We start from the raw sequence: 24639 nt of genomic DNA, 5'->3' as shown, positions 1-24639 counted from the left end.
TTTGTACATGTATGCTGACTTCAAACAAATTTACTTACTTACTTACAAGCTAGTTTATTTAAATGTACCTTGTTCTGGAAAACTATATAATTATAAGGGATTTGACACATTTACACATCACAGGACTTACCATAGGAAATATGGTACAGACAGGAGGGGCATAGATTAAAGGAAAAGTTAAGGCATGGGCAGGTCCAGGGTACAATAAAAGACTGACGAAACTGTTTGTTAAGTTAGAAACATTTTGTAGACAAAATTATGCATTATTAAATGGGGTACACCTTCTACAACTGAACTGAATCTACCACTGAATAACACAAACATAACAGAGATACTTATTACCCAAATGTAGAAACATTTTCAAAATCAGACTTCTGACTATCAGACAAAAACAAAAAAGTTATTTGTATAGAATTTTTGTCATTTCATTAACTTAATCTGAACAAGTTTCAATGTACGAAGAAATACCTTCCAGACTTGACTATATTAAATTTATCAAAATTACTGATCTTCAGGATAGCTCCAAGGTACTTCAATCAAACAAATTTTACTTTGAAATAGGAGAATGTCTCTTCAATTAATAATAATATCTACTAAGAAATGAAAATTTAGGGACTAATTTGAAGTGTCAGACCAATAAGTCCAATCTTAACAGTGTAGGAGTAAAAGCAAACACATTATTAAGTTGAGTTGTTCTGTATATCAATTAGATGATATTCATGCTACGAAAATACATACGAAGCCATAAATGTTATGAAGGTGAAGGTCATGTTTGATGTAAGGATTTGATTACTGTGCGTCATTTGCTATTTGTTTTCATATTTAATATTGATGTTTTCAATATAACTACATGAACAGGATATTATCACATTTAAAGGCCTAGAAATGGCCTATTTCTTTCGCAGGTAATATATCAACTCAAATCTGATTGAGGAAAGGCTTTCTCTGGTATCAAATACTTTTATCTGGATAAACACATGTAAATGAGAACCATAAAATTCACTTCAAAGGACACCAGACCTATACAAAAATGCTAACAAAGTATAAAATGGGCAGAGATGTGAATCAATAAAGATCCTATTAAAATACCATTTACACAATCAGACTTACTGTGCAGTCTGGTAATTGTGCAAGGATATTGATTTTATTATTCATCAGAAGTTCCCCAGTGTCAATGTAAAGCTTAAATGGTATTCTATGCCTGTAGAATCATACTCCATTAATCTTTTTCAGGAAATTCTAATATTTTTTTTTTCTTTATTCTGATGGAAAAATCAATAGCAGATGAGACTTAGATTATAAACAAGAATGTTTGATTTTACCAGAGGTCATAGCTCCAATCAGACAACATACTGCCAATCACAGCTGCTGGTTTCATTGAATTCAAAATTATAGAGTAATTCACTGCATTCTAATCAAAACAGCATTACATTTCCCAGGCAACTATTAAAAATGTTGCCCATCCATCACACAACATGCAAAATTTTATTGAGATACACTAAACCTGAGGACATTGGGTAAAGATCAAACCATTTAATGATACTATTAAAGTTTACAAGTTATCATCAAATAACAAGAACAAATTCTGTATTCCTCAACATAAATAAATGTATCAATCATTTTCTACTGTTGGTTCATGATTTATTTTCTTATTGCACTCTTATACCTTTTCAAAGTAAAGATTTTTTAGTGTTTGAACTGTGCAAAAAAGACATTTACAAACATATAAGCATGACCGATTTTTATTGCATATCTTAATTTTTTTTAAATAATACTTAAGTTATATGTTGTTGTAAATAGATCCCTCTAGATCTAACAAGACAATCAGACCCTATTGATTTTCTATAATGCTGCAACATCTGTTATCATGTGGGAAGGTATTTACACAATCAGTGCACTTCTCTGGTTAGTCAACTTAAATTCCAAAATACAGATGGATATAATACATTAAAACCTGCCTAAAAATCAAATACCTTGTTTATTCTACTTCATTTTGAATCTGTGTTGGATAGTAAAAGTTGTGAGAGTAAATTGACAAGGAGACAACAAAACAACAACAAAATCTGACCAAGTCAACCTTCACATTGAACATTTAAAATTATGACATTCTACAGTAATGTACAGTAAAACGTGATTCTAGTTTTTCCTACAGAGTCCTCAGTGCAAGAACACATACACTACACCATAAAACCTGCCTATTCAGATACAAGTGTGAATGTTAATTACTAAACTGTTACAGTAAAACCTGAATTAAGTTTTTCTTACATAGTACTTAGTGCAACACAATAAAACCTACCCATCTATCAGTGTGAATGTCAATACTAAACAGTAAAACCTGCCCATTTTTTGTTTTCCTTATGGATATCAAATCAAAAAGAAATAGAATAAGATTGAACCCATGAAATAAAAGGATCAGCAAAAATCACAGGAAAAGTTCTTTTTTTGCAGACTTCATCCAGACAGTTTCAGGACAGATGAGTTTATGAATTCAAACAACAGCCCACAATAAAGTACATAAAGAGGTAGACATTGTTTATAAAAATAATGATATGTGTTGAAATAATGGTGATGTATGCAATTATAGGCAACCGTTGGACCATCAACAATGAGAAAAACCCATTCTGTATTTTGTCAGCTATAAAAAGCCATGTTATTTAAACTAACCTATAAAATTCAAAGATTTGCAACTATACAGTAAAACTAACTTATATAACACTACCTATACAGATAATACAATCTAACAAATTAATGTACACCTGCAAACCTAAATAACACTCATTTACATAATAATATACAATAAAACCAGAATAACCAATGTTTGCACTTAAGTTGTACAACACCCGTAATTTACTGTAAAACTGCACTACAATTGTAAATGCAGGTACTAAAGAATTAATTGAAAAAGTTCCAAAAATAAAAAGTTAATGAAAACTTTATACAGTAAAACCTGTACAAGTTCATGAAAACAACCAACATTATCAATAAGAATATCCGTCAAACAAACCATTGCAACTTGTCTTGTTAGAATATATCTTTTTTACTGTTGTCATTTAATACAATAAATAAATGGTTTATTCCCAAATTATCTTGTTCCAAAACCATGACAAAAAGTATGATTTTCTGCATAGGTGGATTCAGGGGGAGGCTGCCTCCCCCTCCCTCCCCTTATGAAAAGTTCTGGATCCGCCACTGTCCTGTACACTGACAGACATGTTACAAAGCTGGCCTGCACAATCATACAATTGGATTTTTTGTGGTACCTTCAATTATCAACATAACTGGTGCCACATGTAGAGCAGAATATTTACCCTTCCAGATCACCTGATATCAGCCCTAGTTTTAAGTGGGCTTATGTTGATCAGTTTTCAGTTTGGCTGTGTTTTGTGTACTGTTTGTCTTTTGATCATATTTTTCTATGGCATTGTCAGTTTGTTTTGAGACTTATGAGTGTGAATAACCCTTTTGTGTCTTTTACCTCCAAGTCTCTTATCTAATATTTTCCCAACAATCCACAAAGTTATAATGATCAACAACCCATCTCAATGTAAAAAACATTATTACTCTAAATTCATTGACTTTTCTGCATGGATTTATTGATGAAAGTAATATTTGTGTGGGACAGATGTTTCTCTATTTTTCACACATACAAATTAGATTTTCTATCTCTGATGAGTTGAGGAATATGACATCAGAAACTATCATGTTATGGTTATCATGTTATGGTTAATGATTGAAGATTCTGGCTTCATTCCTAGAGTCAGTAATTATCTAGTAAGGTGTAATAAAGATTAATGACAAAGACAGACAGAGGAGAGAACTTTGTACTAGGCAGTAACGCAGTATATATATTTGTTATACATACAATTAATTAAATACACTTAAGATGTAAGGTCACACTGAAGTAGTAGCAATAACAGTTCACACAACTCACTATTATTTTCAATTCCACATGTTGAATAAGGTAAAGTGAGATAGGTTGTTACTTGCTAAAACGATACCTGTGACACCAAAGACCATTTATATACAATGAAACCCAATCCTGGGGATAAGATTTGCAGACACCTGCATCTGGATTGATTTTTTTTTTTAAATTGAGCTCCAAGACTTAAAAGCAGGAGCCACTCCAGGCCAAGCAAGCCCCTCCCCCCCCCCCCCTTTCCAAAAAAAAAATAGTTTTGGAGGGTAACAACCACTTTTTTTTTTTAACATACTTGAATTTCCAGCCCCAAGTCTTGATAAAAACCTTGGACCTTTGGTTTTGAATAGCCCTTGGTCTGAACCACAAGGCCACACAATTTGTTTTGGAGCGACCGAGTGTATGAAATGTGTCATATTTAAAAGAAACCAGATTTAACCATTGGACAACTGGATTCAGTTGAGTAAAAACAAACAGATCTGGTAAACTATGAAAATATGCAACTCCTTTTTGTGCCTTATTGCGTCTTCCCAATCCCTATTATAAATGTTCTTGTTCATGATATCAGTCTCAAAGTGACAAACAATATTAATATTTCCAAAGTACCAAGAAAAACTGATAAATTGACCACATTTGCTACTGACAGACATCAGTGACAAAGCTATAAGTTTATTTTTCTTCATGCCAATGTTGCTACCACATTGTAAGATGAAACACATTAGTTATGAACAAAATATTTGCTTAGACTTACAGAATTATCAGAGGAATATGTAAACACAGGTATGGGTAAATATACATACTACACTGTGTCACAACTTGCCCTTTTAATCTCTATTTACGCATTTGAATATGACGATAATACATTGGAAAAATTATATAAATCTATATATTCTAAATTAAAAATACAAATCTTTATCCTAATCTTACAAAGAACAGGCTCAGAGGGCATTAGCTAAATGTATTTACAATTATAAAATATATATAATAGTTTGTCAAATTTATCATACTGTGTCAAATCTGTTTAACTTGCAAAATATAAATGGGAAGAAGATGTCCATAGGGTGCAAATAAATCTATATTCTATCCTCTAAACATAAACAGTTAAACAACATAACTTTATCTGATTGTACCAAGACCAATCTAAATTTGACTTAAGTGATATAGAAAATCTCTCTATTAAAATCCCAATAATTTATAGACATTGCAATAACCCTGAAACCTGTCTACAAGAATCAATTTTCTCTAAAATGTAAATACCAGTTGAGTAAATATCTTAGTTCTGCAAGAAAAATCATTGTATAAAGAAGCCGTGCTACAACCTTTAACTACTCTTGACACTGTGTAATAACCTTAAAAGTTCATATCACATACAGAGCTAAACAATTCCAAAAGACATCATTAAACTCAACTTAGATACACAAATCTATGGACCAATTCTCATCATAGAAATTTGAGATTTTATAGATTGGAACATAAGATAAAATTTTAATAGTCAATTTGTGATTATTAATGCATTACAATTTCTGTATAAGTTGTTTATTCACTGTGTAACCTTCAAACTATGTTTAGCCAACTGTGAGAGGTTAAAGGAAATCTAACAAACTCTTGACTGATTTACTTATCAATAGCCACAATTGCTTGACTATCTACAAAGCTACGCTCAGATATCAGCTATTATTTACATATAATTACCTACAAAGCTTTGTTCAACATTCGTTTTCTGACCTCAAAATACACAGCATGTTTTCTACCCTCTTATAAGAGTGGTGTCATCATTACACAATATAATACTACTTGATGAGTTCTATTTTCATGTATTGTAAGGGAGATTAAAGTTCAAATATAGTACACACACATATTTTGATGAAGTCTTCAAACAGCTTTGTTGTATCAAAAGGGATACAGTTGTCAAATAAAGTCATTTCTGTCAGTGGAACTAACTGTTATATGTATGATATGTAAGCTGTCCATCCATGGTTAATCATAGGAATACAAATAATAATTTATTATTTTCAAAGTTAATTTCAAGCAGGGCCCATAAGGATTAAGTAGAATATATATTCTATGATTTCAGAAATTAGTTCAAAGTCTTCATGACAGATATTTAAAATGTTAATAATAAATGGTTCACCCGATAGGTCCTTATAGGTCAGTGGAATCAGTCCTTTGACAGAACAGAAAGAACCAGTGCCAAAGTTTATGCTGAAGTTTATAGTGCTGGTTTATTTTTGAATATTTCATTATAAAAATAAGGAGATGATGTTATAATGATTCCTAATGTGACAACTATCAGCCAAAGTTCAAATAAAAATTGATGTAAGCACTTAAAGGCAGCAGTACAGCCTTTTTAAATAATGAGGAAAAAAACATACCATATAATTGGCTATAAAAAGCACAGACATAAAAAATATGTTACAATTCATTTGAGAAAACTTACATCCTTAGTACTTATAATAAAGCAATTAATAAAATTTTGAAGCATGGTTTCTTCAAAAAGTAGATGAAAGCTGCACATCTGAAATGTCAGGATGATTGAAAGTAAAATTTCCTCAGTCTATTGAACTGTCAGAAGATATCTTAGGTAGCCATAAAGTAAGGTTGAAATGTTCCAAGGTTAATAAATTAGACTCACCCAAGAGAATGATATAAAGACATAATCATTAATCACAATCTGAGATAGACATGTGTACTGATGATGGCTTTGTCAAATACATGTACCACGGTAGGTTATATTTAGCTCAAAACTCAAACTGATTCATTATCATTTTTTGTTGGTGTTTATTATGTTTTCATATTTAAAGTGGCACAACATGATCCTAATAGATACATGTACTCTTGATGGAAATAGCTCAAAAGTAACTTAGACTATGCCCTCCATAAAGCATGACTTGGCCAATCAGAACATTAAAGAGGCACATCATGCAATAACACATTTCTATTTGGTCCATCATTATTTTTTTGTTGACAAATCCTACTGTTGAATTGCCTTTATTGTATACCCATGAACTATAATATATATATATATATATATATATAATAGAGGGAGAGAGAGAGAAAGCAGTGGAGTGGTCTAGAGCGTCGGGCACAGTGCAAGGCGATTTGGTGCCATGATATCTAAGTAGCATGAATTCAAATTCTGGACAGGGAATAACAAAAAATTTGCTAATGGGAATTTATAGATCTAACATTGTTGGGCTGTTATTTAGACAAATTAAATATATATAAGCAATAAATAATTGTTATATAAGGTCATATAAAGAATTGAAAATAGTCTGAAGAGCATCTAAAATGAAATATACAGCCAAGTTGAATTGTCCTTGAAAGCAACTTACAGTCTTACTTAATACTTATATGATTTTATTGACTTGACAACCTTAAATTAGGTCACTAATGTAAATCATAATACACATTGGTGTTTTGACTATGATGGTACAACAACTGACAACATTATACTATTAATTAGTCTGACATAGTACATGAAGAGGTTTTAAAACTTGGCAGCTGAATAAATTAACTCATTATCTGGTAAACACATCATACTGGAGATCATTCCCTTGTCTATCAGCAGGGTATTTCTCTTTTATTAATTTCTCTTTTGATAAATAATTAATATTCATGCAGTGGATTATAAATCAGTGAAAAAAGTCTACCTTTATACCATCAAAGAATTACTGGGATAATAAGGTTTTCATATTTTTTAAAATAATCTTTTATCAAAAAATCTTGAAATTTTTTAAGCAGTAAGCCGAAGTTTGTGACAACATAAAAGATTTTCTACAATGGCTGCCTAATTACATCAGCTGTAAACTCATTATAGATGATTTCTCAGACAAATTCTCCAATAACTTTAGGTAACTGTATTAGGTTATACCTATAATACACTAAGAACTAATATCAATAAAAGTACTTTGTAGATGTCAATATCCTTTACAATTTCCTACCTACATCAATTGTTGATGCTGCATTAAAAAAGATGGAAATTTTACAATTTATCCACTCCTACTCATACAATGAATTGGTTGTGTTAATATGCCGTAATAAAATTCTAATGATTTACTGAAACTCAGAACCAGAAAGAGTTGTGTGTAAAAATTCGTTTTAATGGAATGAGACAACTGTGACATGGGAATTTCTTAATTAAAAAACCTCCACTGACATTTCACGTCTATATAAATACATCTGCAGTTGATCAGCCTTAAACGGATAGTAGCTACGATTTTCGTTAAAATTACTTTTTTAATCTATATGCCGGATTTTGTACAAAAAGTAAAATAATTATGATTAAAACAATTACTGGTTACGTTCCATTAAGCATTTAGAAGTTTTTTAACGTTTAACACCTACATTTATTTATTATCTATAGATAATAATTCGATGTTAAGCCCAACCCTTATTCATATGACCTTTACTCGTCAGTTCCCAATGCGCAATCGCATATTGTGCCTCGAAGGGAAAATGGTCGAACAGGGGAATGTTATCGCGGAAATGGTACGCGAATTTGCAGTTTCAGCGAGAAAAGAAACAAAAAAGAGGTGCAGACTAATTATTTTAAATTAAAAATACAAAAAACGTCGATGAGATCGGTCATTAAAATCACTCAAAACACCTGCGACGCAGGCAAAGTCAAACAAAAGTAGCCGACGGTTTGCGTAATGTTTACAGTTCTTAAATTTTCCAGATCACATGAAAAAAATCTCAACGTGTTCATAATTGTCAAAAATATGTTTATAAATTTACGGGCAGTAATCTCCCACCTGAGAAGAAATAAGAAATCAACTTCCTAAACTTAAGTATTATTCTTCAAGTGTATCCTTCATGGAGGCCCCGATTTAACACACAAACACGTGTATACATTATCGGCAATGTTTAGTCATACAAATGTAATAACAAGTGTATAATATCGCCATTGTTGGAGAATCTTGGGTTGGAATAATATGCCGGTATTTGTTTTATTTTTTATTTACATAATTTGATAAATGGCGTCAAATATGTACTTTTAATAAAGAGTAATTATCAAATATGTAAGAAAACAAAAAGCACGTGTTCGTATCTATATATATCTTGGTTAGCTCACTCGCTATGTCGGCAAAGTTCGGGAAGTAAACCCGATGCATAATTAATGAGATGAATAGGCACACAACACGATATGAATTATCAATTATTAACACTTCTGTAGTTTATGAAAACATTTTAGCGATCTTATTGCTTATATTTAGTACATATCTTTGATTTTAGCAGCTTTAAAACTTGTTCATAATTTTGTCAAAATCGTAGCTACTATCCCTTTAAGTACATTAAAACAACTGGTTATGTTCATGGAATTATTATTAGAAAAAAACTTGATCTTCCTTAAACTAACAGGATATCACATCCTAATTGAAACAGTAATGTGGTTTATAGAGCCAGCAAATTTAGATACAACCAATTTAAAATTTACTGGTCCTTTTAATAAACTTTTTCTTATGGTTAACAAATTAGCAATCATTGCACATCTCCTTATTTTCTAAATTGGGCAATAACATCTAATTCCTAATTGTGCCCATTTTCTTCTGTTAAAATGATTTCACACTTACAATAGGCTGTAATGGCAAGGATGCTAATAATTAATGATCTAACTTAAAAATGAAAATCTCTGATATTACATAATAACAATAACATGTACATGTCATGTTGTTATGAAACCTTATGCAGTCAATTAGTAAATTAAAATGGTAGCTAACAAAATAGGCCTGACTGACAGGTAAAAGTTCTAAAAACATAGGTTGGGAAGTGCTTTACAAGTTGTTTATGCTGCAGTAACTGTTAAACATTAGAAGACTTTTTATTTATCATGAACCAACTGCATTGCATACCATCATCAAAAGCAACCTTCCAGAGCTGCCACCACCAAATGAATCTTCTTTCCATCAAAAGCAATGTGTCTATAAATATGCTCGTCATAAAAAGCAATCGGCCCCTGATGCATTTTAAGGTACTTGTTATCAAAAGCAATGTGCCACTGAAACCACCTCTATATATGTATGTATTTGTCATCCAAAGCATCCTGCCACTGATCATGCTGATGCCACCTCTATCTATTAATGAATTTGACATCAAAATGACAATTGCCACTGATGCCACCTCTATGATATATCTATAAATTGTACTTTTCATCAAAAGTAACCTCCAACTGATGCCAGTCCAATCTATAAAAGAGAAAAAGAACTCACCTCCATCATCGAGAAGTCGCATCTGAATAAGACATGGATCTTCATGGTGTTCTTCTAGCACTGTGTCATCAGTAACAGCTAATGTCTGCAAACACAAAAGAAATTCCATAAAATTAACATGTCAATTTAAAAGAACAGCATCAACATGTCTAAAGCCCCAGGATTCCAGGACTGGTTATATAAATAAGTACTTTCTATTCTGTGTCATTTATACAACATTGCTGATCAGATACAAAATTAGTATAATGGAGAGTTGCAATGCCAATCTTTATGGATTTCCATAAACAGTTTTTTTTTATATGAAAATCAAATTTATCCTAATATATAGGTTTTAACTTTGGTAATGAACACATATCACTCAAATACTGTTGTGACCTTGACCTCTGACACTAGTGACCTTGACCTGAGCATAAAATTAATCATCTTCACCCAATAACTCAGCAATTTTACAATCAAGTGTGGTAAAGATATTGTTTATGGTACAAGAGTTATTGTCTGATAATAACAATGTAAATATCTGGATAAGCCAGACATGCCATTCATCATATTGTAGGCAAAACAACATTTACATGAAACTGTTGATAAGGTCACACAATATTTACTGTATACAGGTTCAATGGAAGGACAGAACAGGAGAATGTTTCTGGTTTTACACTGTTATTGGTTTTTACACAGGAAGCACACAATAAAGGATCAATACTTACTTAATATTTTCTTCACAAATCAACATAAAAAGCAAATTTTCTGATGAACTAAAAGATTAATTCATACTTCAGTAGCGGAAATAAATGTTTGTATAATTTTCTTTTGAAAACAAGTCCCAGGTAGAATCAGATTTCATTTTCTTTCATAAAAGTTTGAAAGCTGACCTAGAATCAATAAATACTTGAAGATCATAGATATGCCAAATCTGTGACTCATCAAGTGTTTCTTCTTGCAATATCAGAAACGAAGGGATAATCTCAAAACACAAAGCATATTTATTTTCTCCTCAATCTTTGTTATGTAAGGTCAACATCATACTATTTATTCAGAGTTTACTATATTCAGATAGCATCTTATTCTTTGGGAAAATTTACATTTAATTGTTCCTCAAATTCTTTGATCTACAAATGCATTGTATATAAACCTATGATACTATTTCACCATGTATTTATGTATGTGTACAGTGATGCAATATTCAGAAAACTTTCAATGGAAAATATGTCAATAGTGGGATGGGAAGAAAGTTCCTTCCTTCATAGACCCCCACAGACTTTTGTCTGGAACTATCCTGAAAATGAACTTTTCATCTTCTACATACTTGTTTCTACACTTAAATTGCATTTGCAGAAATTCATGATAAACCTAAGAAAAAAAGAAAAGAACTTTCATAGGGAATAAGATTAAAATAATTGAATTTTGTGTCTTAAAATTAGAACAGTTTTGTTCCTTTGTGTATGATTTAACACCAGGAATCAATAGTTGAGCAGCTGCACCACTCACTGCATCTAATATTGCATGATCTTCAATACTAACATGTCAACTTTGGAGATTTAACATAAAACTTTAATTAATTTACTTCAATAAAGAACCTCTGTATCTTAATTCTTCTGCTGAGTTGAGGAATAATTTAATCAACATCTTCAAGACACTCTAAATTTGAAAAATCAATTTTCTCATCATATAAATTTCTGGATTACAATTAGCTAAAACTGAACCTTTTGTTCTAATTTGATTTCAAGAATATGACTTAAGACAAAGCATACAGAATTTGGACCTTCAATGGAGGAATACCTAGTTTACTTTGAGTCTAAAGCTATAATGATACCCAAGAAGTGACTATAATTTGAAGAGTCAAAATATTTTACTTGAAATTTTTTTAACATTCTCCTTTATGGGTTTTATACTACATGTGCATCTGACATGAGGAGAAAATATCACTCAGCAGATTAACTCTACTGATTCAGTACTTAAAGGACAATGATGATTTTCGAAAGAAAAACATTAAAAGGAAACAAACAAAGCTTGTCTTCATTATTATTCATGTTAGTGTGTGTTTTTGTACCAAAAAATAAGTTTTTGACCTTGAACTTCAATTTAAAACAGCTGTACACAAAGTTGCAATGCTTGAAATTGTGAAGCAATAACATGTATATCATGCAACTTTGAATCTACATATGTCAACCTTTTTCCTTTATTTTTTAGTTCCTTTTTTTATCAGTAGTAATAAGTTAACCTTTAACTTACTATTACTTTTACTATTGAAACTGTATCTGGATAATTATGTGCATGTCGTGATTTCTACTTTTGTTGAAAGATATTAATTTTGTTCACTGACCAAAGGTTTTCTAATAATCTACAACCTTGCCTTAAATAACTATCTTTCTCCATATCTGTATATTTAGATTAAGGGTATCAAGTTTGCGTTTGGTACATCTTGAGATAAACAATACATATCTAGCCGGGTGATCTAGAAATTTGAAAATTATTATTGATCTTCCCTGTCTAGATCGGAGGATAGATCGGTGAATAGATTGGTGAACTGGTAATTCCTCGACAATACAAAATTTGCAGTCACCTAAAACTAACAAAATTCTATGGCACTATTCATGCATCACAACTTTTTCATTAGTTAAATTTGCCTTCTCTTTGTAAATATCTAATGGATTTTATTCATCAATAGGCTCAGGTAGATTCTTTTTATTTGGATTTAATATGAACGCTAACAAATAATCTTTTATATATTGTAGTACAAACATATCATGGAATATTTGTACTGAACAAACAAGGTTATTCCGGCTTATAGAAATTTGTTCAAATCTATCTTCATGTAATGTTAGAAGATATTTAAAGGGTTTTAATGGCAATGACAAGAAGGCTAATATATAAACTGAAGTTGTCCTTGGGGGGGTTTTAAGGAATATTAATGTAAATTCTAAGTAATAATTTGTCAAATGTCCTATTATGGAAAAACAAGTTGTAATGACAGTTAAACCTTGGCTAATAGTTGATAAAACAGGTACACAGAGACATGTGTAAGGTTGGATGCTTGTCATATGATCTGTTTTGGCATGTTAAAGGGTACATGTTATTTTCTCATTGGTATTTGAGTGGTTGAGTTAATTTTGTCTAAGTACAAGATGCTATACTTATGCTAGAAGCAACTGTTCAAATGACCTCAACTTTTCAGCACAGCACATATTGTACCCTAACAGTAATATTCCACAAACCATACAAGTCTTACTTGATTAGCTGACTGAGAAAACTGGTTTTTAATGACTGTTCTATGCTATTTTTTCAGGGAAAAAAACATGGGATTGTACCAGGATAAATATGGAACATCTCCCCCTGAGCTATCAGTGTACTTGCATAGTAACAAATTATTCTACAAGGATAAATATGGTATGCCTCTATCACATTTGTTGCTAAAGGGTTTTCAAACACAAATTCTTATAAATTTGCAGTCTACAAGGTGAAGGTCACTTCTTAAGGCCATTCAAACAAATTAAAAATAAAGGTCTGTGGTAGCTTTTTGACTGAATTTTTCTGATACATTTAGTCCAAGGACAATTATTCCTATTACTGTAAAATAAAAATGCAAGGTGACCGTATATAATTTTCTTATGTTTTCCGGCACAGTTGGTATATGTATTAGTGGATTTTCTGAAGTTCTAAGCCATCTCTTGAAAAAAGAATTACAGCAATTATCAAAATGTGTAAATATATTTTTTGTAAAAATAAATACAAATGTAGTAAACATTGTAATAGATTTGTTTCTGGCTTCCGTGTTGTTGTTTTTATTGCAGGTTATTTTGTCAATTTTAATGTACAGAAAACAATCATATTATCTTTAAATAACAACTGCGTTTTTGATACATTTAATCAATGAATTATACCTTCACCAAAGGACAGCTTATACATATATATATGTATTTATATTCTCTTTAAATATATTGAATCAACTTCAAGTTGACTGGGGATCTGGTGAAGTGACGAAGTCAAATCAATTAACTGAGAATATCTAACTCTTGCATAAAAAAAATACCAAGGACTAAGACTGTAGGTAATTATTATGTTTCCTTGGAGATTCTCTATATCATGATGAATGAAATAATTATTTGCACTCTTAAAATGTCATTATACATCACATTATGATGATATAATATATGCACTCTTCATATCATGAAAAGAAAGCCTTCTCTTTAAATAATTGATAAAGTACTCTTATTAACCTTACTTCAAACTCTATTCAAGTTATAATCTATCAAAAGTGCAAATATTGAATTTCTGACTATTACACTGAGGCGATCACATCTTTGAGTTTAATTATTATGGTCTAACTTCTAGATCTTGTAACAATGACAAAATAGATAAACATTTTCATTTTATGAAAAGTTCAAGAAGTGAGGGATTTCCGAGGAACATAATAGACTATTTTAGGTATACCCTCCCCTTTTTATATTGAAAAAAATATCATTTTCAGCTCCAACTTGAAAAAAAGAATTCCCCTTCACTACGCTTAACACAATTTTTACTACATTTGTATTACATACAACAACACCCTATTCTGGAACCCAGTAGTTGCCCCTAAGGGCAATATCTATGAACACAAACATTCCTTGTTCAACATACTACTAATGCTTGATATGTTTATAATACTATTAATACCTGAAAAACCTGCAGGATATTTTTTTTATTTCTATTTTTTTGGTTTACAAAAAAAAAGGAAAAGGGGAGAAATATTCATGATGTAGCATGTATATATATTAATATACACCAGTCATTACCTATTTATTTCCAGATAATTTGATGAAAGATAACACAGTACATTGTCCTTGAATTATAAATGTACTTAGACAATAATACATCTATAGGTTATCAGATACATAATAGATTGTAAAACATGTAATGGAGACTGGTGTAACTTCACAAGTATCTAAATGTTGCTCCTTAAACAACACCTAATTTTTCAAGTGTCTCCATCATGCCATAATGTTTTATTCTCACCCAGCTTAACATTCTTATACTGTTTGCAAAAAAAAGGATATATTGGGTATACATCAATGACTCAGACACTCATTGAAGCCATCAAGGGGTCAACATAGAGAGTTCAACACTAATAACAGGTGTCCCTACATCCACTCACAAGATTCTCTATCCCAAGCAAATAATATCTATATCCAATGACAACTGGTCCAGATCAGGATGTTAAGTAAAAGAGAGACAAAAGATACCAAGAGGACGTTCAAACTCCTAGGTCGAGGAAAATAAACTGACAAGAGAGACAAAAGATACCAAGAGGACGTTCAAACTCCAAGGTCGAGGAAAATAAACTGACAATGCCATGGCGTAACAGAAATAGACCAACAATAGTACTCAAAACACAACATAGACTCGAGCAACATGAGACAGTGCATGATGGTGTTAACCTTATTGACAGTTCTAAGTCAAAATTCCTGTTTTCCTTAAGCAACAAACCAAACACCCCTTCTCCTGGTTCACTATGTACGTATTGAACTGGTTTAATCGTCCTGAATCAACCAACAATCAATTAAATTTATGTGACAGATATTGACAACATGTTTGGTGACAGAAGTCTGTTTACTCATATAAAGTACATTTCTCCTTTCTAACCAACAACCACATGATTCTCCTCTTTCCCATTAGTGAGTATTCTAACATTGGTGTTTTACTCACCTTTTCAGAATGATTGGATAATACAATGCCAGCTATTATAAGACATTGACAGCTATTTACTTCAGTTTTATACCCAATACTCTATGAGCCCTTTTTCACTGAAGAAATGGTAAGTAGTGACCAGCCCCACCATGCCTACACCTGCTAGCAAATAACACAGTAGTTTTGATGGGTACACACTTACACAACACCTAATGTCAAACTCACCTTTTGTAGAATGATTATATGATTAAATAACAGCTGTGTACCACTGTGTAGTGCCCTCTGCTCTGTAAACTTCTACTCTATAGCCAACTAACAGGGTAGGTGTGGTCAGTAATGACCAGTAATGACCACACTTACACAACACCTTACGTCAAACTCACCTTTGTAGAATGATTATACGACTGGATAACAGCTGTGTACCACTGTGTAGTGCCCTCTGCTCTGTAAACTTCTACTCTATAGCCCACTAACACAGTAGGTGTGGTCAGCAGAATCTTCTGACCATCCTGGTAATCAAACCAATTCTTGACAGCTTGTCCAACCTGTGGGAACCTCTCTACTGTAGGATGCTGCAGCTGCTCTCCTTCCTGAAGTACAGTAATAAATGACTATCAATTATCCCAAGAGTGGAAAGAATTATCTAGGAGTCCTTAATTGTGTTTCTGTAGCAAATCATTGGTGAAGTGACCCCTGACTGATAAATCAATTTGCAGGTGGTCTATGTAATGCCCTTCAGATGACCTACTTAAGAATACCAATAGTTTCTTTGTGTAAACACTTAATAATCAGGTGATGGAACATCTCAAAGTACTTAACAGTGATTCAGTGATTGTAGACAAAGACTGCACTTTAGGGGTATCAAATAACCACAGCATAAAGACCTGCTAATTATTCTGCTTCTATAATCATCTGAATTTGTTTTGTAGGAAAACAATGACACAGTGTTATGTAACAGCTTGGATGATTTTTGGATGTTTAAATTACTTTTAAAAGAAAGACATCTTATAATGCAGTATTTCATTTCTGTATGAATGTGAACTTTTATGTCTGTCTTCATACATCTGCATGATTGAATAAATAATTGGTTCAAATTATTGTAAAATAATGTATATATAGTTGTCTTGAAGATAGTAATGCTTGTAGATAATTACAAACTGAGAATCATCTTCTACAAATTGTTTTGAACTGTTAGTTTCAATAGACAATGTATTTAACTGAACCAAGCGATTTTTAGTCTGCCTTTTTACAGATATTAGTGTCTTGAATACCCTGTCTAAATGTTCAAATAATGGTAGCTATCTAGGTTTAATAGTTTATTTTACTCTTTAAAATAGCTGTGATTACATTTCTTATGATTGAACTATCAAATCTGAGACTAATGATGTGTCAATAAGGAGAGTATAAAGGCACATGAGAACTAAGAGTGCATTTGTTTCTAACCCGAAATTTTGTCATCGATGACTATCGTTTAGTAAACGTTAAGCTGCTAGAAACAAATATATCGTTTAATAAACTTCATTGACCCCACATAGTCAGACAGAAATAGATTACACTCACGCACTGTAACAGGTAAAAGTGCGGGAAATAAATAACCAGGACTTTGCGAAAAGAACACGTGCTCGTAATTATTTAAACGACAGATGCAGAAACAAATTTATCGTTTACACGTCTCAACGATAAACGATCAACGACTACGCGACTATTTTGCGCGTACATCGTTTATGTGAACGATGCCAACGTTGACCAAAAAATGTAAGAAACAAATGAATTAAACGACTACGCACATAATCTTTTACATCGTTTAGGTTAGAAACAAATGCGCTCTAAGCATGTGTCAATACAGACAGGAGAAGTAAGTTAAGTACATGTGTAAATAAGGACAGTACAGATGCACATGAAAACTAAGTTAAGCATAAATGTCCATGTCAAACCAATATTTAACCAACTTAACAAACTTGTCTGTACCTTCCTACAGTATTAGTTTATTACATGTCAAAAGCAGATATTATGCATGTTTTTAGACATAAATATCTTTTTTATTTTAAATCTTGTCTGACAAGTTGAAGAAACAAGGAGACAAACATGGACAGTAAGAATGATAAATGATATGGTGTACAACATTGTGAATTCTAATTTACATTTATTACAGAATTCATAAAACTTTAGGAGGTGTACGTTCTTTATCTAATTTGTATGAATAGATTTCAATGGCCAATAACAATATGGATATTTACATTCAGCTAAAAACATAAATTTATGTCTTCATAAATCTTGAACAGGAAAAAAACAAGTTTTATTTGTCAAAGAAAATTCATAGCATTGTTTAAGTTCTAAAAAGGTATTGATTTATGAGTGAGATGTTTGTTTGACATTTAAGTTTAGTCTAGATCAATACTGATTTGACAGAATTATGTAATATCAAATCTTCCCCTTACATTATATCTTTTATAAATTTATTTCAAATGCAAGCCAAAATAGTACTAAAGAGCCTTAATTCCTGTCTCTAGCGACCAATAAACCAATAGCAGCCTTATGAAACTGATGAGTTTTTCATTTTGTTCTGAAGTGACGATCTTTCCAAATAAAGAACTATTTTGCTGGTGACCTCCTTATTTCAATATCAACTTATTTTAGAAATTCTTATTTGGGTGTTTATATCAAACTCATGATTATTAATGTATCTTATGTATATATGTAGCAATATATCACGTGTATGCAGGTTTATTACTATATCAACATGTTTGTACTGTAAATTTAGAAATTATTGCAATGTTTTTATTTTTGCGAAAAATGTGACTGGGTTATTATAATCACAATAATTTAAACTCTCATTTTAAAAATTTTCATATGAATTAAACAGGATTTTTATCAATATCTCAACAACAACAAAATCGCAATTTAGTCTAAAATGACAAAATCCAAATAATAATGCATGCAATAATTTTTGAATTTACAGTATTTCATTTTTATTTTTTTTGCAAAGTTGTAGTGAATTGTTTTATGTGAAGAAATGTATTGCTGTCCATCAAGGTCATTATTTGGGGGAAAATAACATTCTTATGAAAATTTAAATATTTAGAATAAATACAAGCAACAACCATATAAAGAGGAACTGTTTACAAGTTTTGAGCTAAATGAAGGCTATTCTAAGAACAATTAAATGTAGGCTGATTACATATATATAATCTGACAAATCCAACATTGCCAATTATATTGTAAATAATTCATAAATAAATACATGGGCTAAATAAGTAGCAGATTAATCCACTGCAATATGTCACCTAACTATAAAATAAAAGTAACAGTTGTCAGAATGAATGTGTTGTTTTTTATTTAGATAAAACTATTAAGAAATGTTACCATGAATAGTAAATCTATATCAATTCTTTGTCAATCTATTTTACAGGCATAGACAGAGCTCAAACAAAAATCAATTTATGGATAGAGTTTGTTGGCAAACTTCCACATGAACATTTGATTTAAGATGACTATAAAGATGACCTTGTCACAATCATACATTATTCATATCATCACTAGCTAAACATTAATTAACTTTAGTTTTTTAAGTATATAACAGGAAGTAAGTCATGTGTGACTATAATTATAACAGCCTGAGGCAAATTATCCAGAAACATGGACAAGCTGATTAAAATACTATTCCCATTACACAAATAAAGTCTCTTATCATTTTGGATGCACTTCAAACAATTTTTTTTGCAATGTTCAGCAACATTAAAGAATTGATTTCCTTGCACTTGCTCCCATACATACATTAGATGGAATTAAAAATCTTCCAGCTGACTTAAATTATTAGGTTTTTTGTCATTAAAGCTTTTACTATCATCCCACAACCTGTGATAATGTTTCCTGTAGGTTGTTTGAATAATGTAATAGACATTCAATCATTGTTGATAAACGCAGACTTAATGAAAAAGAGGGTGGACTGTCATGTTAGAAAAGAACTGTCAGGATAAATTTCACCTTACCTTTATGACTGAAATGTATGTCAATTAGACACCAAGACAGCGATATTATAAAACCAAAATCTATTTAGGAAATGACCACTTAACTTATATAAACTGTCCTTTTGAAAAAACTGATGTTTTTTTTTATTAAAAATGTATATCTTATAATTTAGTTATGGATCCACCAAGTCGCTTTTCATGATGAGTTCATCCCTTCATCTTTTATTTCAAAAACTAAAATTATCATAACATATTTAGGACAAATATTGACCATTTGAACAGAGGCCTATGAAAGTTTGTGTGCACTGGCATGGTAAAGCATAGTGCAGCATGGAAAGAAGTCAGAGTGCTTTAAGTCCTACATCGCGAGTTGAAGCTTTTAGTCCGACATTACATAAATGTATTCAAGTAGGAATTCATATTGTATACATTATGCTACTACTTCTTTATCAAAACTACAGCTCAATCACATGTCAGTGTGTAAACAATACCTTTTCATTAAGTTTCAAAAGCATTAGTGTTTAAAAAATTCTATATTTAAACTTCCATTAAAAATATTCACAACCTTAAGTAATAACGTATTAAAAAGCGCTATTTACCAAAGTTAGATTGTGTTAAAGGTAGAATTAATATTGGACACGTTTTATAACTGAACAAAGAAAATTTCTCAAGCACAAATAATGTTCAAGTTAAACTCAAATATTGACATAAGAAGGGAGTATTCAAATGTATAATCTTGATTTAAAGGAACTTAACAAACAACTCTATAAATATAACTATCTTATACCTGTAACCAGCCAGGTAGGTCATTGGGGGAGATTCTCACAACATACATAGATATAAGAAGATGTGGTTTGAGTACCAATGAGACAACTCTCCATCCAAGTCACAATTTGTAAAAGTAAACCATCATAGGTCAAAATATGGTATTCAACACAGAGCCTTGGCTTACACCAAACAGCAAGCTATAGAGGGCCCCAAAATGTATGTCTACTACAAATATTAATGTACCAAAATTTTAAAAGATTTTAAGTGATGACCTCACAAGATATTACCCTTTAATTTATCGATTAAAATTTTGGATTTGAATTTCATATAGTAAATCCTCCCATGAGTAAAGATGCCAAGTCACCTTTTTTTGTAAACATGAAAGAAACTAGAATATGTGTCCATAGATTACTTACTATGCCACTTTTCCAGGTTTACTGAATTGTGAAATTTGGATCAAAACCTTAATTTGGCTAATTATATTTTGAAAAATTTACATAAAAAAAAATATATATGCGCACTTACTTTCAAGGTGATGTAACCACATCTTCATGATTTATTCATTATGGCATATAATGCCTTTATTTTCATCATTTATAATGGCAACTACTTGAAATAGATCTCAAGGGTTTCATGTAATTTTTTTTATTTTTTTTTTAACATTTTATCTACAAGTAGTAGCAAGGGGGACAGACTTAAGGTTCTCTTTTTCTATAAAAACTCCAAAAATGTGCACATCAAGACTGTTAAACCAACAAATTTATGAGGAGAAAGCAACATTAGGTGATAGCAAAAATATCAATTATTTATTACACTTCTAATTATATTTACTATTTTAATGTACAAACCTGAAAACTTTTTATAATCTTTTCGTCAACAAATGCAATCTGCTTGTCCACTAAAAACTCAACTGGTTTTCTTTTACTTGTAGCACAACCTGATCTGTCCACAATGCAACGGAAATTCTGTAAAACAAAATTTATTTTGTTATCAATTCAATGAAAGGGAAATAACTCTATCCTAAGAGGTTAGACCAATTTACCACAACCCTACAAATCTTGACCTTTTAATGTTAAATGCTGATGAAAAAAAATATTGTTTTTCAAAATTCATATACATGACAAAAACTCATAAAAATTATCTTCAAAATCATTGCACTTTTCATAAATACACTCATGGGAAATGTCTTGAGAAATATATTATCAAAACAGTCCATACTATCAACTGTTTATTTGACCTTGAATGAATGTAATCAAATACAGCTGTGTATTGGGTATGAAAGTAAATATTGATTTCAAACTGTTGCTTAGGAACATCACAGATCATGTCAAATTGTTTCTATTTCTAAACAGATTACACAATCAAAGAACCTGGTATAATCTACAATAGGAAAGTGAGAACTCACAACCACACTTAACAAAGAATACAGATATATACAGTAGTTGTCTATACAAATTATTCACAATTTACATTCAGATAGGTTGTTATTGTTGAATATATAATAAAGGTTCATTGCTGAGATACATAAATAGATCTCATTAGTTGATACAACTGATAGACAGCCAAGTAACTAATACTAAAACCTAAGTTGATGTCTGATCTCCACATTATGTGTTGATATACCAGGTAAATAGTATGAATTGTACAGGTGGTAATCAAAACAAGTTGCTACACCTAGTGTACACAGAGAGTACGTAAAGTTTGCTAAAAGTTAAAAATTTCATGTGTCTGAAGAGCTTTTGCAATGGGAGAATAAGAGGCTATTTCATGGGAAGACCAACAACAGTTGCTTCCACTTGCATAATAAACAGCATGTCACTAGTACTTGTTTCATCTTGTAACATCATGAGATAATACACCCAGTATACAACATAAATGCTACACCCATAAACAACATGAAATTGCTACACTCGTTGAACAGCATACAATTGCCACACTCGTTGAACAACATACAATTGCTACACTTTAAGTAAACATCATGAAATTGCCACACTCGTTGAACAACATACAATTGCTACACTCTGTGAACAACATACAATTACTACACTTAATATCAACATACAATTGCTACACTCTGTGAACAACATACAATTACTACACTTAATATCAACATACAATTGCTACACTCTGTGAACAACATACAATTACTACACTTAATATCAACATACAATTGCTACACTCAGTTAACGACATACAATTGCTAAATCCAGCAAACAATACAAAATTCTACACCAAGCAAACAACATACAATTGCTACACCCAACAAACAATACAAAATTCTACATTCAATGAACAACATGACATTGATACATCTAGATAACAATACAAAATTCTACACTCAGTAAACAACATGCAATTGCTACAATCAGTGACCAACATACAATTTATTCATAGAGCAAACAAAACAATAAATTTCTACACTGATCAGTTAACATCATAAAATTGGTACATCCAAAAATCAGGTAGACAGCATAAATTGCTACCCCCAGTAATAAAAATATATTGGTTCATCCAGTAGACAGCATAAATGCTAAACCAAGGAAATAGCATAAATTTATACACCCAGTAGACGGATTAAATTAATATACTGCTACTCAGTAGACAGAAAAAATGTTATACCCTGAAACAGCATAAATTGCTACACCTAAGTAGACAGAATAAATTGTCATACATGTTCACTGTCAACAGCATATATTTGTATACCTAGTAGACAGAAAAAAATGTTATACCCTGTAAACAGTATAAGTTGTTACACCTAAGTAGACAGAATAAATTGTCATACATGTTCACTGTCAACAGCATATATTTGTATACCTAGTAGACAGAAAAAAATGTTATACCCTGTAAACAGTATAAGTTGCTACACCCAAGGATAACCACTGAAATACATTCAAAAATTGATGTGAATGCAAATTACAAATAGATAACAGAGGACAATATCATCAATGAATACCACAAAAATGTGGAAGTGGTTGCAGAAAAATATGGTTATCAACTGAATTTTTGTATTGATTTCAAACCTTTATTTATGAAAATGTGTTTTTGATAGACCAACATAAAATTTTTGACAAGGAAAACCATTTCAAAATTGCACCAACTCATTTTTATGGTTAAAGGCCCGCAACTCTTCACACATCATAGGTCATGCTAGAAACACAATTTTTAACAAAGAAATCATAGATTCAATGTGTTTTTAATCAATTTCCATACACCATAAATAAGCTTAACAAACAAAACAGAAAAACTTAACATAACAGAAACCTTATAATTTATTTTGAAATTCTCCCCAGTAAAGGTAATAAAATAGGTCAGTCATCTCATCAATCAATTGGAAGTGACATTTCTTTATACAGACAAATTACCAATGAGAGCCCAGGAATGTAAATCAACTCTTCACCCCTTGTTGTCTATCACAAAATCAATATTACTTTAAAAATCTCTATCCATTAGGGGTTAGGCAAAATCAATAACAATTTAATTTACTTTCATTAGGCCCTAACAACTTGTCTGCTTCTAGAACCATGTGTAATGAAAACAAAAAGCATTCTGAAGCATATAACTTGATGAGGATCTTATTCTCACATGTTTTAATGTTATTTTATCTGCATCTTTCAGATCAAACTGTCATTTCAAACAAGTTAATCAATAAATTGGAATTTCCCACAGCTGAGGCTTTAACAGTGTGATTTCTCATATTTTTATCAGTTGACAAGACTTGTCTGATCTAATAGACTTTATTCCTCTAAAAAAAACTCCAGGAAAAGAACAATCAATCAAAAAAATAATAACTTTTGATACATAATAACTTATTACTTCCTGTTTGAGTGAGCTATTATTGTTGATGAAAATTGAAATTCTGTTTTTATGTTAACACAAGGTGGGTGGAACTGTGTACTTAAACATATGTCTCCTCGATATCCATAGAAGTCATACTAGTTAAGAGAGGACCAAACAAACACAATATAGTACTCATATGTATTGTCCAGAAAATTAGACTACATATATATGTTTGAATAATCAGAATCAGTAGTTTTTTATATGTTTTACAAATAACGATATGGAAGGGGCTATACTCAAGGGACAAAACTTATTCTCTACTAAAAAGCTTTAATGGAGC

General features: G+C 31.2%; 1 protein-coding gene across 1 annotated transcript in view; it reads right to left on the bottom strand.

Annotated features, from left to right (window-relative positions):
• The window catches only part of LOC139521783 (probable JmjC domain-containing histone demethylation protein 2C), an 89694-nt gene that overhangs the window by 37439 nt on the left and 27616 nt on the right, over nt 1-24639 (bottom strand). The window contains exons 3-5 of the mRNA XM_071315404.1: nt 21371-21487; nt 16170-16376; nt 10126-10210 (exon numbers count right to left, since the gene is read on the bottom strand). Coding sequence (XP_071171505.1) covers nt 10126-10210; nt 16170-16376; nt 21371-21487 — 409 coding nt within the window. The remainder of the gene's footprint in view (nt 1-10125; nt 10211-16169; nt 16377-21370; nt 21488-24639) is intronic.

Source organism: Mytilus edulis, chromosome 4 (assembly GCF_963676685.1).
Source record: "Mytilus edulis chromosome 4, xbMytEdul2.2, whole genome shotgun sequence".
NCBI classification, from domain to species: Eukaryota; Metazoa; Mollusca; class Bivalvia; order Mytilida; family Mytilidae; genus Mytilus; species Mytilus edulis.
This window is presented reverse-complemented; position numbering and strand designations above follow the sequence as displayed.